The sequence below is a fragment of the Lepisma saccharinum genome, chromosome 21, assembly GCF_977018435.1.
Source record: "Lepisma saccharinum chromosome 21, izLepSacc3.1, whole genome shotgun sequence".
NCBI classification, from domain to species: Eukaryota; Metazoa; Arthropoda; class Insecta; order Zygentoma; family Lepismatidae; genus Lepisma; species Lepisma saccharinum.
The window spans coordinates 31,393,421-31,409,754 of NC_139249.1; the positions used below are offsets into that span (position 1 = coordinate 31,393,421).

The window sequence follows — 16,334 nt, forward strand, 5'->3', positions numbered from 1 at the left end:
TTATTATTATTATTATCATCATCATCATCATAAATAACACATTGAACCGTGTACTAAACATACAGAATAATGACACAATTTTCTAACTTTGCATGATTTTTTTTAAACTACAAAAATTATACATCTTGTTCCAGTCGTATGTGGCGCTGAGATCGGTCAAGCATTTAAATGGACTGACTGTGCGGTATATAATATCCGAGTTTGAGATTTTGTTTTATACCAACTTTATGCACAGATAGGCTAATCGGAACTGGACCTAAGTGGTATCCGAACCACAATGTGTCCCCATCGGTTATCGAACTCGGGACCCCTTGATTACAAGGCGACATTACCACTACGCCATCGGGAAGGCCCCTTAATACTACCTGAGAAAATGGAAACCTGTTTATAGTGACAGATTGTGTTTTGCATTGTCAACCAAGAGCATTGGAGGTACGGGAAGTCTAGAATTGCGTATGTGTTACTTGGAGATAATAGTAGGAATCAGGTTGTTCACGGGCAAGAATGCATACTGTGTGCATCTTTTCAGGGTGCCATGGTCAGAGGGTTTTTTTGCCCTGTGTACCCGTAAGTGCACGTAATGAATGCATAAAAGAAAAAAATGACAATGTAGCAATGGACAATTTGTGCGAACCCAAAGAAGCAATACCATTCTCTTGGACAATGTTTCATTTGTTCGGCCGCCAATTTGATGGCAAACCATTGGTGTTTAGATTCGGAATTTCTAAAGGCTTAATGCTCGTCGTTGCCACGGATAGAAATTCCCTTTAGAATTTTGTATAATAACAGGTTCCACTTGGTCACGTACTTTTTCGTGCCGTCCAATCTTGCCGAAAGCTAACCAGCATTATTTTGTTTCTTCCTCTTTTTTTTTCTTATCTCTTTCTTCGATGCTTTATATCGAGTGTATTCTTTCTGTGTCCTTGCGGCTTTATTCAGCCTTGTGAAGGTCATGTAAACGACCTTCCTTGAAAAATTCTTAATAGTATTCTCTTTTTTGTGCAAGGGCGGCCATCTACACTGTTCCCATCGGCAATATTGCAGGTATAATACTAGTAAGCCAGAAGGGAGTGAAGAAACATCCCCCTTCTTTCGCCAACCAAAAGGTTGATAAGCAAGAAGATACTGCCCAGATATGGCATCGTGAAGCATTCATTCCGGGAACTCTTGGTTACCGAGAAAGGTAAAAGCTGAAAATTAAATTACGTCCAGGGGGAGACGCTAGAAGCAGCAGCTGTTGATTGTCACGATTGAGCCGCAAGAAAAAAGACATAGATTGTTATCTTATGTCCACGTGTGTTTTCAAGGTGAAGCAATAAATATGTGACGTCACATTGTCACGCCAATGAAGATAAAGTGAGATTGAGGATGAGACGTCGTTTTCTTCACTGGAAGTGTGAACTTGACGCGCACGAACCACATCGAAAACTGTGGACGTTTTGACGAAAGTTGTTCAATTCAGTTTGTCTAAGTACCCTGCCGAACTTACTAAATAAACAGTATTTATTGTACCCTTTACAACTTGAATTTTTAACCTTTCTCGAGGGGTTCTTTCCACCCCTTTTGTAATTTAAGCCAAGGGTTTTACATAAGGGGATTTCCCCCGTATACACTGAAGGGTGCAAAATGGCCATAAGTGCCGACGCACCCAAAAAAATTAAATCAATCAAAATAAGTATAATAACTAACATAAAATCAAGCAAACCAGGCCTGACAGGCAATGAAATCATCTGGATGTGTAAACTTGACAAATATTTGCATTGGATCCTCTGAAGATGTGTAAACCCCCCCCCCCCCCCCTCTTACAAACGCACTAGATTAGACTAATATCGAGCAAGAGAGACAAGCTGTTAACGTTAACCCAATGTTTATATTCCTCTCCTTTCAGATGAACTCTTGCGCTATAGATACTGATGCTCTTTTGTTTGAAGCAAGATGGCGCCAGTGGCTTTCGTGTTGCCCACAACCTTCACTTATCGTTTTCGTGATGCTCGAATCTTGTTCTCAGCCTTCCCAGTGATTATTATCTCGCTGAATGTGTCTGGAAGTGAAACTAATTGCTCATCCACTCTTGATTTTTCACTCTCCAGTTATTCCAGCCAGATGTCTTTGAAAAATACGATCAGCCTCCCGATCCTCCACTTTAATCCGTTCATAGGTATGTATTGTGGCCTATGATGACAAATCCGTTGTCGTGATTGACATGTTTGCAATAAATTTACCATGTCTATTGTTTGAAATCGAAGTCAAACTGATTTACAACAGCACTGGTTTTTCCATATCAGCGTAACACACTACGAAGCCAGAATTCGCAGCCTGGTTAAAGCATTCTTTGTGTCCCAACCATCCATTTGAGGAGTTCATCCTCATCGCCGCTATTAGTCCAAGTGGTGGAAAAACGACGTAAAATAACCTAAATAGAAAAAGTTTTTCTTGGTAAACGCGCCAAATCAATGTCATCAGAGGAAGCCAACCAATATGTTTCAATGGTAAAAAAAACTTACATAATGGTAAATGAAAACCTCCCTTAAAATAAAACCCCCTTTACCATTTTTGTCTTTGAACAATTTTTAAAATGAAGGTTTAAAAAATTGTAATTACGAACGCAGCTATATATCTAGTATCCACCTTTACAATTCCATGATCCTCTGGGGGGAAAATCGTACTTATGCGCTAGTGAAGCGAACAGATATTTTCATGTTTTCCCTCTCAGTTTCGTCATGCTATTGCTAGAGTATATTACACCAAGGTTTGTTTGTGAATTATTTTCTTTCTGATTATGCTTTTAGTACCGAGATTTCTTTCTTTCTTTATTTTTCCTTGTCTCGTTTCGTTATTTTGTATTTAAGTTCGTGACTTCAATTTTTTATCTGCGCGTATTTGTCACTAATTTTCTATCTTCTCTTGATTCTCATTTGCTTTCTGGTTTTACTTTTTTTTTTTTTACTTATTATCATAGTTTTTGTTATGCCCTTTAAAATTACAATCCTTTTTATCCTCTCGTTCTTTTTATATACATCCCAGGTCTTTCTTCTCTTCCATATAATTACTTTTTAACATTTTTAATCTAGTCATTCATACTTGTACAGAAGTTCGCTAAGTACGGCGTTGTATTTGACGCGACAGCCCAATTTCTAATAAACAGATCAACACACAGACCCAACACCCCCAAATTTCCTCACCGCCCCCTAACATTTTTCACGTAGATCCAATTTATGGTCATTACACCCCCCAGATGAAAATTCTGGATAAACCCGCTGTTTATAAAGTCACACATATGAGTTTACGTACTGTACGGACGAAAAGTTGAAGAAAATAGTTGATAGTGACGGTCTTCCTTGTTGAATTCCAGTGCCAGCCTAACTCAAGTTTTTTGCCCTTATCCACATAGCTGATTGCATTTTCTGCTGGGTTCAATCGCTCACTTTAGGGCTAGAATAATGAACAAGGCAGATGACGTATACGAGGGGAATGCCACGTGACTTCATCCAGATAGCTAGCTTTATTAATACCGCTTCTGCTCTGCAAGTGCGAAGCATGGTGTTTCTTAGTTATATTCTCGTCGGTTTTTGAATGTTAAGGAAGGAATAATGTTTAAAGAAGTGACGGAGCTAGCACATACTGTTAATTTACTTCAAGTGAGAGTGTCGGGTGTATGCTGAGAAAAATCACGTCACTCAAACTAAATCACTCTATCTGTGGTATTTCTAAACTCGGAGGTGCATTGCAAGATCTTGCCAATTTCCTTCTGGCTCTTCCACCTTGATGTTGGTGTTCCTATAAGTCTGTCGCTAATCATGCTTCCCTGCAAGGATGCTTGCTCATGCGTGCATATGTCTCACCTATCAAAGTCGTCTGGGTTTTCCCATCTGTTAATCTTACAACATAGATTATGTATTATGAAACCATCCCCACTCACCTTGAGGCACTCAAGCGCCTACTTCCACGTAGTACACCCTGGAACTGAATTGTTGGAGGCAATCGAAGATCAAATGCCTGGATTCACAGCCAGCATAATCCTCTACCCATAAAGTGTGTGTATTTGTGATTGTCTCTTCATCCATCTCAAGTAACAGTTTCGTGGCCATGTAACCCTGTCAAACTATTGGTAATGTGTAGGCTACATCGAAAATAAACTACACGAAGATTCACTGGGAATTTCTAAGCAGATTAAAATTTTCAGATTATGAAATCAAAACGGGTTTTCGAAAAGAGAGTAAATTTCAATAACTTCTTCCCTGGCGTCGACCAGTTGGCTCTTAAGAATGAGAGCAGCAAATGTCTTTAGATTTATGTGCAATTTTTGTGGAGATGAAAACGCTTGTTCTTTAACTTAATACTTTCACTACGCAAAGTCACATTTTGGAATTTCTGGTTTGACGTTATTTTCTTAGACCTTTCTCATTCCTATCCATCTGCTTCATCCAGTTCTGTTTTTAACATGTTCCTGCTCCCATAAGCATCCATGATGTAGTGTAGTATTCTAGTTTCCGTCCTCTAGGCGTATCGCACTCCGTGAAGGAAACTCTCTTCCTTTATTGAAAATCTGTTTTCTGTGTATTGTTGATAGTGATGAGGATGGAGTACCTCCTGAAAACGCGTTCCAGCACGCAGCCTAGTCTGGAACACGAGTGCGTATGGATGACCATGGCGCCCAAAAGAGCTCTCTTCGGAACGTTCTTTCCATAATTATCACCGGAGCAAGAAACAAAAGAGCATCCTCGTCCTTGTCCTCCAGGAGAGCCTCTTCTCGGAAGGAACCCGGTAATTTACTTCGTCTTGTTGCCTATCAAAAAATTGCCCCTCCCCCTGCTTCGGCTGAGAAAGGCCAAGGACCGGCTTGATAAGTTGCATCTATCACGCCTCACTGAGGTTCTGGGAAACGCATGAGATCATCTGCTCCTTACCAGGGGGAGAGGCGAGCACATCTCTTGGTGTGCGTCTGCTGGAGCCGCAGCTATTTTTATCCAAGGGTGACTTTCATTGGTTCTTGAAACCGGTATTTTTCCATCAGTATTGACCCATAAAAGCTATCGGTTCTGATCCAATATTCCTATTATTATATGCCAAAAGTTTGTCTAAGCAATTCCCTTTCATGTTTAGTTCTGTTTTTCTCAAGGTGGCTGAATATATCACAAACTGTGTAATATTGTTCTTATTTTATCTCGGTTTGGATAATTAATTTTTAATCCATTTTCTATGATGTGAGAGTGTAAAATGTTGTAGTTAGAAAAAAATTGTAATTGGGTTCATAATTATGCCATTTTATTATGGTTTATATGATTATAAGAGTGTAACTAGTATACCAGGACTTCGTAAAATAAAATTATAATACAAAGCTTCTCATTCTGGTGCGGCGTCAGAGCCATGATTAATGCATTAAGATGGTAAATGAATCGTACGGCTTTTTTTTTATATCACATCGGTATATTACTGGTTATCAATATCGATAAATATGTGCTAATTCTCCATAGAGGGAAGTATACATAAGGAGAACGAGATACTGTCCCACCACAGAAGACGAATCTTTCGGCGATAGGAGAGGTGGGTAGAAACACGCACAAATCAACGCTATAGGTTTCAGGTCAGTTTCGTTTTGTTTATTGGTCGTTCGCTTTGTTGGTTTTTGATTTGCAATGGCTGTTACAGCTCGTAACATTCCTTCTTAACGTATTTTGCCGACAATGTTAGTATGTGTGTGGAACTTTAATGCTGTTTCAGCAGCAGATGTTTTCTCTGAACCTGGTTCCCATCTGCGTTCCACTTGCAGCCGTCTCCCCTATTTTGTAACTGGACTCGTCTAGTCAGCGCATGCGTGCTTGTGTAGAACTCGGCCAACGCAGATGGATGTTGCGACGCTCGAAATTGGGTCGATGTTGGCAGCCATGTCGTTTTGGTGGCGTCTGTCTAATCTGTTGTTTCTTTTTCAGGCACTGATGCCAAATCACCATGGCAAGTTTCACAATTGAGCAGCGCGTCCAAATGATGAAACTCTATTATCAAAATGAGTGTTCGTTAGTGCAAACGTTGCGCGCGTTGCCCCCATTTTACGTCAGACGCGGTGGCCCTTCAAAGTCGACTCTCCAAACGTTTGGTGGCCAAATTCGAGACGACCGGTTCGGTAAACAATCAGCCAACACCCGTACGTCAAAGGAACGCCAGATCGGCTTAGAACATCGCCGCGGTCTGTGAAAGAGTGCAGGAGAACCCCAGGCAGTCAATTCCTCGAGGTGCACAAGAACTCGGCCTTTTGCAGACTTCAACTTGGCGAATTTTGCGTCGGGACTTGGGCCTACACCCGTACAAGATCCAACTTACCCAGGAGCTCAAAGTTAATGACCATAGAAAACGCCGTTTGTTCGCTGACTGTACTTCGGAGCATTTGGAAGAGGATCCCAATTTTGGCCTAAAAATCATCTTTAGCGACGAGGCGCATTTTTTAATGAATGACTATGTTAATAAGCAAAATTGCCGTATATGGGACGACGCCAACCCACACGAGGTTCACCAGGTGGCATTCAATCCACAAAAAGTTGTTGCGGATTTTGGGCCGGCGGCATCAATGGTCCGTACTTTTTTTTGAAAACGACGTTGGTGAGGCCATCACAGTCAACGGCGAGCGCTACAGAACGATGATAACCGATTTCATTTGACCCAAATTGAACGATATGGACGTAGACGACATGTGGTTCCAGCAGGACGGCGCTACGTGCCACACAGCGGACGCCACGATGGACATTCTGTATGAACGATTTGAGGGTATGGTTATCTCTCGCAGAGGTGACGTGAATTGGCCACCAAAATCGTGCGATTTGACCCCGCTAGACTTTTTCTTGTGGGGTTTACTGAAGTCGCAGGTCTATGCCAATAAGCCGCAATCGACCGATGCCCTTAAAGTCAACATCACCCAGGCCATCCCTCAAATTCAGCCATATCTATGCGGCAGAGTCATTGAAAATTGGACCACTCTGATACGTGCCACCGTGAGAAGCCACGGCGGACATTTGAACGATGTTATATTCCATACATAATGGCATACATGGGCCTTTCAAATAAAAAAATAATTTCGTTCATATCTCACACACAGCTTGTTTTATTCCATTTCAACATCGACCCGCCCTTATTGGAAAACCCTTATAATAACAAGAATAATCAGTTCTGTTTTTTGCAGTATAAATCAAGGTAAGAAGTCGATTTACACCGGACATACATTTCTGTTACTTGTATCAAGAAGTTATAAAGTCTTCATAGGCATTACATATTAAATATATAGAAAATAATTGTTTATAAGTGTCGCATAGGATACTTATTGTCTATTTTATATTAAACATTGTCAAAATACTAGAAGAATGCGGGTGTGTTCCAACTTCTGGTACAAAAATAAATATTACTTCTTTGCAAATTCAGAAGAATTCATTCCTCAGATAATAATATGCTATAGTCAGCCGGTATGGTAATTTTGGTACCTTGCGTAGTGAGACATCCATACAAAACACGCTGCCTCATTGTACTATATGACATGCGATGTTTCTTAGAGGAACATTTGAATGACATGCGATATGTCTATGGTGTTTATTTAGTTTCTCCAAGTGCGTAAATGAAACTAAAATGTAGCACTTACGAAAGCAATGAACTAATATTAAAGGAAATGCAACCGTAAGTAAATGTATTCCCGTTTGGTTCTTTTTTGGGCGACTGCAAGAGTGCTGTGATTCAGTCAGGAGGATGATGCACTTCCACCGATGCAGTGTGGAAATCAAGAAACATGTTTTTTCAACCAGTTCAATATCTATATTTAGCTTTGTCTAACCTGCGCAACAGTTTCCACAAGCGAGACCTTTCGACCAACTAAGAGTATCATGAAAATAATATCGAAATGGACATTACTCCATGTTTAGATCTGAACTAAACTCACCTGACGTTCACGTGCGAGGTAATCGTCTTGTCCCTGGTTTGGTATCGGCATCGAATGTGGAAGCCTCGTCCTTGGTTCGTGACTAACTTCCGATGAGGCTGGACTACGATGGTGTTGAAATACTCCACCCCTCCTTCGATCTGCGGAAGAAAGAAATTAACCCATGATGATACAACGTAACAAAATAATGCTGCTTATGTAACATTCCAATTGCAATCATTAACGAAAACTTCTGTTAAAGAGATTCTATCTGATTAGCAACTCTCATCTCAAGGGGGGGCCCCCTTATGGCGCAGTGGTTGCCTTGTAATCAAGGGGTCCCGGGATCGATACCCGGTAGAGGCACATAGTGGTTCGGGTCCCACTTTAAACTGGAGGTCCAGTCCCGATTAGCCTTACTGTGCATAAAGTGGACTTAAAACACAACTCAATCCAATCCAAATCATCTTCAGGGATTGTTAGTGTGGCGAAGATGAGAGTGACTGACGTCGTATCTTCTCCTCAACTTGGCTGGTAATCCGAGGGGCTCTCTTCTTCATTCGTCGCCAGGAAATTTAAACTCATACTTTAAATAGTAGTGTTATTAGCAAAGGCATCATAATTCAATCAAGAAGACTTATGTGGGCAGGCCATGTGGCACGAATTGGAAAGGAAACCTGATGGTAAGAGACCTGTAGGAAGACCAAGCCGAAGATGGAGGGATAACGTTGAGATGGACCTAAAGGAAATCGGCAAGGATGGAAAATATTTGATTGATCTTGTCCAGGATATCGACAAATGGACGGCTTGTGTTGCTGCAGCCATAAACATTCGGGTTTAAGAAGGCTACAGAGTTAGTATCATATGTTGTTTACTTAAGGCGAGGAGGGACAATTTCCCCAAGGTCTTTCTTGCTGAGGCAGCTGCCGATCACTGTTGCCAACTTCGCTCTTTTGGAGCCAGATCTGGCTCTTTCGTGCACTCGTTTGACTGTGAACTGTGGCACCCGCCCTCTGCCCCACTATGATGCCACCACTGGCTCCGGCCCATAAAGACCAACCTTTGCCATGAGTGTACATTTTGCACGTGACGTGATATTCATATATAGGCTGCGTCACCCACCCCCTCTTTCCTCCCCAGGTATTTTTATATATAGCGCTGTGGCTAAGGTGAAGATGACAATATTATTATCCGGGAATCCTTTATTTTCGATTTCATATGAACATCATTGGATATTTGAGATGGATGATACCACCAAATCTAGGCGGTGAAAACTAAGAATAAATTGCCATCACTTTAAAGCTAACGGTAATAGCATCGCCTCCACCCCTCTGACACCTAGAATTACCCTAGGAAGCACTTTATGCATCCTTCGATAATCTAACTCCTTGAAAGTCATCTTTAGCTCTATCAATGATGAAATGTAGCTCTTTTATGCACATTAGGTTTGGCAACACAGCCAGGATTACCGTATGAGGCAAGGAGAAATGCATTAGGTTTATGGGACCATTATTTTATTCGTTCTCTCGGGAATATCAAACATCCAATGTCGTAGAAAAGTACATGGACGGAAGAGGACAAGTTAAACTATGTCATAATAGAAGGAAAAGGAATACATGGGATTCTGTAAATACTTATTAATCATATTTTTCAAACATCGTGTCTAGCTTACTAATCAACTTGAAAAACAGTGGAGAGAAATTCATACTCTCTTGCATACTAAACCGTTTTTTAAATAGCAGTGCCAAAACCGACGATATTGAAATAAATGCAAAACTAGTACGTAATTGTTCCTCCTCGCCTTAAGGAAGAAAACCATGTGAAACACAGGGAGGAAAAAATACAAAGCAGTATAAGTCGAAACAATTGCAAAGGAATTAATATTTCCTTAATGATTAGAGAAGATATTCCCGGTGTCGTAGAGGTCACGCTGTCCCCTTGCAGTCAATGGGTCCCGGGCTCGAACCCCGGTGGAAGTACGTTGCACAGTAGTTAGAATCGTACTATGACTAGCTGATTTAATGAGTTATTCGTTACAATATGTAATTTACGTTTTACTCCACCAGGAGGCAGTTTTCACAATATAACGGTGGAAAGGTATTTTGTGTGCTTGAATTTCAAGAAACCAAGTCAGTTACAGTGGTACACTTTCGTACAAGGTACAACAACACCCTCAGAGAAATCTATTAAACGATGGTGAGCTCAGTAAATTTTCCTTGGTTTATATTCATTAATGACAATAATAATAATAATAATTGTCGACTTCTGTGGCGGAGTGGTTAGTACAACTCACTACTACACAAAATAACAGAAAAGCGAAGTAAAATAAACCAAATCAATGAATCAATACAACACTTTCAACACCGGAAGACACTTTAGCAACTTAGCTGTGAATCTCTAACATCATTGCGAAAGAAAACATGGCCCTGTATAGGACAAGAAATTGAACTCCAATGAACCGCAAATGCTGTTGCTGTAAACTTCCAACGCAGAACGGATCCGTGGAAAGACTGGGCAAAAATTGAATGCACAATGTTTCGTCACGCGTTCCTTTGTAGTCCGTGGCGATACTTCTGAAAGCACAGGCTGCTAATAGGGTGAGAGAATCGGGCCTGTCGAATTAGCACCGCCACGGTAGAAGTCAAGAGAAAGAAAATAATGATGATGTGTAGGAAAACGTGCTTTGATTCTCTCTGCAGTAGGAACGAAATTAAAGGAGAGGGGAGAAGCGACGATGAAAGGAGCAAGCACGAAAGAGAGGGGAGGGGGACTAAAAGCGATGCCTTAAAAAAAACTAAACGTTAAGAGTCCGTGAAGAAACGAAAAACGAATTTTTCTCCATTTTTTAGCCGGAGTTGAGAAGGCAAAGCAGGGCGTTGCACCGAGGAGAGTCTCACCAACGGAGAATTTCCGTTTCCATGTAGGCTGGCACTGGAATCAAACAAAGAAAGACTCAGAATCAACTATTTCTCTATTTCTTCAACTTTTCGTCCTTGCAGTACGTAAACTCTCATGCGTACATGGACGTCCGGGAGGCGTATTTACAAACCCTAGAGTGCTGCAGAACCAAAGGAAAAATAACGCTTTCTTATTGGCTGTGCACGCCGGAAGTGTTCGTGTTCCATCATCATTCCTTGTTTGTTTGTATACAGGGGAGAAAAAATAGACTCGTAATTATTTAGTAATAAGGTTTGTAATTAAATTGTTGAAATTATGTGATAAATTATAATGCTATCTATGATGATGTATAGGCCTATCTCTGAAAGCTTTTGAAACGTCAAAGTGATTAAAACATAACAGAGGAAAAAATCATACCATGAAATATACTGTCATTTCTGTATAATAAACCATGGACGTGACATGTTTTGGTATTCTGTCTTTCAAGACATTAATGTGCTCAAAGATTAACCTGAGGTTAAAGGGTTTCTTATCATGTTGTGATGGATCTTTTATATCTACGCTGTACATTTGAACCCTGCCCTCTAGCGTTTTCTCTGAACACCATTTACCTTGAAGGAACATTAATTAATGAAACGCGTCCGGATAACAGCCAATCAGAAGCTACATATCGCTGGAGGTTCTGCAGCACTGTAGGGTTTGTAAATACGCGTTTGGTTCGGAAGGGTCAAACAGTTCCGTCAAGCCCTCCTGGAAATTGACATCGTTCATTTCAAGTTACAAGAAGCAGAAAGTTTGTTATTTTTATTGTTAATAACGGAAATGAAGTTCATTGGAACAGAATAATACAAGTAAAAATTGTATTAGAAAAAAATGAGTGAAAAATTATTCAGAAACCAGGCTATATTTTCATATTCTGCCATATAATCCAAAGAATAAATGGTTCCATAGTTTTCAAAATTCCAAAAAAATATAATTTTAGGTCAGAGATCACACAATAGAAACTTTGAGTAAAATTATCTCTTAAGTTTTAAAGCCTTTTCTTGAACAAGACTTGCAAAAGTTAAGAACGAAATATGATAACTGTGCATTTCAGTATACTAACTGCACGAAATACTATGAAAGGAATAATGGAAAATCGTGTGCTGCTTATTCACTCGTCTGGTGGATAGAGTAGCAAGGTCCAATTTATATAAAATAATAATAATAATTTTAGAATAACATTTGTTTATTAGTTTATAATTTTATTGCATAATAACATTTATAACCGTGGTAAATTATTGTTGTTATTTCTACTATTCAACTTTTATCAATGGCCTGACTCCCTCCCCTGCAAAAAATTCTGGCGACGCCCTTTGTATGCGTGACTTTATAAGCAGAAGCAGGGGTTTACCCAGAATTTTTCATCTGGGGGGTGTAATGAACTTAAAGTTTAGTGAAAACAAACAAATTCATCCTCATCGTCGCTACTAACATAGTATTGAAAATAATTTAAGTTGAAATCAAAAGACACAAGAGTACATTATTGAAGAATCACTTGCGATAACAGACATGCGCGTTATATTACAGGAAGCAACAATAGTTCTTTGAAAACTCGTATCGTGCGCAACACTTGAGCTGCTTCCAGGAGCTACTGCATACCGCGTTTCGCGGTGGTCGTCCATGGAATCTTCTGACTGGAAAAAAGATTCCCGTACGAGCAGCGGTTAACCTCAGCTTCTGGAAGGAATTCCACCCGCAAGGTTATGTAAATCTTGATGAAAGTGAGCGCATCCTGAGAACTTTCTGTCAGATCTCACGGGATGTTGCCTCGAGAGGGAAACGGCGTTAAACGCACTACCCTTGAGAAAGGAGATGAACTTTGGTGAAAAATGATACATTGTCGTGATTTCCGTTCACATGTATTCAAGATATTCACGAAACACACACAGAGAGGACTTGATATGGATCAAGAGACGCTTGATGAAATTTTGGTGCATCCATTAATACAGCTAAATGTGTAATTTTCTGTTTTCTTTGAAATATGTAGACCTATCGTCGACTTAATACGGTTTTGTCGTATCTCCACTTCTCGTCGGAAATAAGTTGATGACATTATCGTATTCCGTACATATTAGTGCGTCACGCTCCGAAGCGACGTATCTGTATGTCAAGTGGTGTCAATTAGTAATATTAATAAAATGTTTGTGCAAATCGTGTTCTGTATTGAAAATACACATACGTCCAATTTCAATCAGTTCATCTGAAGAGTCACTGCAGAGACAAAATAGTATTCAGTCGGTACTATGTCTGGTCTGCTCAATATATGCATTTCTATTCCATCAAACAGAAGAGCAACACATATTTTGATACACCTAAGTGCATCACCAATATCTCATGCACCTTGATGTGTTAGTGTGATGGTGTCAAGTGAATATTCACTCCAACTACTTATTTTCTATATATATATATATATATATATATATATATATATATATATATATATATATATATATATATATATATATATACGTAGCTTTCTGCCGCATTTGGCTAATCGCCAAATGATTACCGAAAATGATGAAGTGTCAGTCACAAACGCACACAGTCAAAGCAATCCTGGCTATGACTTAAGGCGCTAGAACCTCATCAGCCAGTAAAGTTTGCAGAATGCATTGTATAGAAGAAGAGTTAACGTTTGAGTGCTCTCTAAAGGGCACTTGCTACGTTTACTATTATATCATATAGTGTTCAAAATAGTGGAGTTGGAAAGTTCTAATATTTTCAGAATAATTTGGGAGGGGAGGCTGTAATGTAGCTCCTTACATGTTGTTTTTTGAGTGAAACTGTGGAATGGAATACGATGTTTGGCTTGAACCCAAAATATGCAGGGTGTCTGGGCTAGAGGTATACAAAAATACACACATATTTTATCAGTAACTCAAAGTTTTTATGTACGCTGGTACACCTCAATGTGGGCACCATTTGTAGCTCGACAGATATCCAAGCGATACGAAAAGTCGTTCCAAGTGTTGACCAGCATTTGAGGCGTTATTAGCGCAACGATACGCTGTCTCAAATCACCCAAATCGTGAACTTTCCTCTTGTACACATCTGTAATGAAGCCCCATGCAAAAAAAGGCTAATTGTTCCAAATCTGGGAATCTCGGCGACCAGGTAGTTTCTCCGCACGCGTGACTATTACAAGTGGACTACTGAAATCTGGGATTGATGGTGTATCGACTGAGTTTCACTAATTTACGAATTATAAGCAGTAATTTTTTATAACTCTAGCCCGGATACCCTGTATATGTGAGCGTGGCCTCTTACTCGCGGACCATGTCCGTACCATCCAATCGAAGAAATCAGGAGTCGTACTCAGGACCTTTAACGCCGAGGTACGATCTGGCGTAATCGCCACCACGCCCAACGCCAAGTGTCGCGAAAACACTTCCGCGTTCGATCTGTTTTGTCTATACAATCTCCCTTGCCGCAGCCTAACCACAGGCGATACGCATCACTTTATTAAGCTCATCAGCAACGCAGCCGCAACACACCAAAAACCATCGAACATTTGCTGAAGAGCGCGTTGGAAGGTCGCTCTGCAACCGGACACCGATTCGACGTGGTCTCCGAACGGGCGGAGAAAGGAATTGTGGAGAAGCCATCGAGCGGATCCAGCTCTTCCCTTTCACATGATACAGTTAGTTTATTCCGCAGAAATCTCACTTTCCGAGAGAAGACTCGAGGACGTCCACTGCGAGCAGAAGCGCAGGCTGCCGTAAATAATTTCTTGCGATCGGGAGCTTTACATTTTTTCTTGCTCTCGGAGAGATTCTTTTGTGGTACTTCTCACCACGCCCTTTGTTCCTCCTCTTCTTCTTTGATTTCTGAAGGCTCTTGCTGGCTGTTGACCTTGGCTAGCCCCGGAACTTGGCTGCTTCTACGTGGGAGCCAATGGCCACGAGGAAGTTCGCGTGGGTCCGTAACCAGCAGATCGCAACAGAAGGGGTTGTGGGCGAATGCGAAGATTAGAGTTTGTGACGTATTTTGCGCCTGATACCCTCAGTAGTCATTTTGCAGGGATTGTTGCAAGTCCACTTCAATAAGCTAATCGAGTTGGTTTGGTTTGAGTTGGTGTTTTAAGTCCACTTTATGCACAGTAAGGCTAATCGGGACTGGACCTACAGTTTAAAGTGCCTCCACCGGGTATCGAACCCGGGACTCCTTGATTACAAGGCGAGGACGCTACCACTGCGCCATCGGGGAGGCCCAATAAGCTAATCGAGACTGAACATACAGTTTAAGGTGGGAATCCGAACCTCTGTGCCATGTACCTTCACCGGGGATAGGAACGGAGACCCCTCGATGTTCTCATTTCTCGACGTGGAATATCCCAAAATCAAGTGGGTATTCTTATGAACTGAACTTCCTCCAAATTACCAATTTACAAGGTACAATGGTCACCTCGGTGGCTGAGGCCGTTGAATGCTGAATTCTCCACTGGAGGTTCCATCTTTGAGTCCTGACATGGGTACTTTCCGAGTGTCTCTTCATTAGTTTAATGCAATCATTCATCCTCATCGTCGCGATTGTCTTAAAATCGTAGAAAAGCGATGTAAAATTGAAAAAAAAACACAATCTACCATGCAGATTAGGTGTGTATATATTATTCATATTTTGTTTTTGTGGTAAATTTATACATATAATAAATACGTTTATAAACATAAGCTCGAAAGGATTTCAGCTGTCCCGTTTGTCAGGCACACAGCGGACGATTCGTGACCTCCCAAACAACAGTTTTGGTTTTAATCCTTGCTGAGCTTCTCGATCTATGTTATCCAATCACTATCTATCCTTATCACGATTAGCCTAAAGAGGCACAAATGCGACGTAAAATAAGAGCATACCCAAACATAGAACGGATTTGGTGATGGGATAAGTCGGTGGTTAATTTTTTTTCTACGTCTATTTCACATCACATTTCTTTTGGCTAATTAGGATAAGTATGAATGACAATAAGATGAAATCTACGAATGGATGCTCACAAAGGAACACCCATGCCCAAGTTAGAAGACGAACCTGGAACATTCGGTACGTAGAGCGCGAGTCGACACCTCAATCAACTCTACCACCGGGTTCGATCTGTGTTTGTGTTTATGCCGGTTCCAAGCTAATACAAGTTCCAGCGAGTATTTCGTAGAACAAGATAGATAATACTTCTTGAAGCTATTCCGAAAAAGCAAAAGCATCTTCTTGAAGAATAGGATCTTCCCACTCGTCTGACTATAACCATAAGTAAAGAAGAGCAAGAGACTACAGCATAGAAAGAGGGAACGATAAAAGATCTGAGTTACAATAATTTGCATGTACTGTCAACTCTTCGTGGGTTTGAAGATATCTGGCGTTTCAGCCAATCGGCCATATTTAACCCGGTGACGTTTAACAGTGTTCAAATGTCACGTTTTGGAAGATCTATTGGGTAGTTCCACGTACGGACACAGACTACAAAACGTGCGGATACTAAAACTGAGACAGAAGAAGAAATGGCAAGATTGGCATG

The 16,334-nt window shown here is 40.7% G+C and overlaps 1 protein-coding gene across 2 annotated transcripts in view; it reads right to left on the reverse strand.

Annotated features, from left to right (window-relative positions):
• pio (zona pellucida domain-containing protein piopio) overlaps positions 1-16,334 on the reverse strand; it is a 164,787-nt gene that overhangs the window by 11,352 nt on the left and 137,101 nt on the right. For both annotated transcript variants that reach the window (XM_083142505.1, XM_083142506.1), the window contains exon 5: positions 7,916-8,055. In XM_083142505.1, coding sequence (XP_082998631.1) covers positions 7,916-8,055 — 140 coding nt within the window. The remainder of the gene's footprint in view (positions 1-7,915; positions 8,056-16,334) is intronic.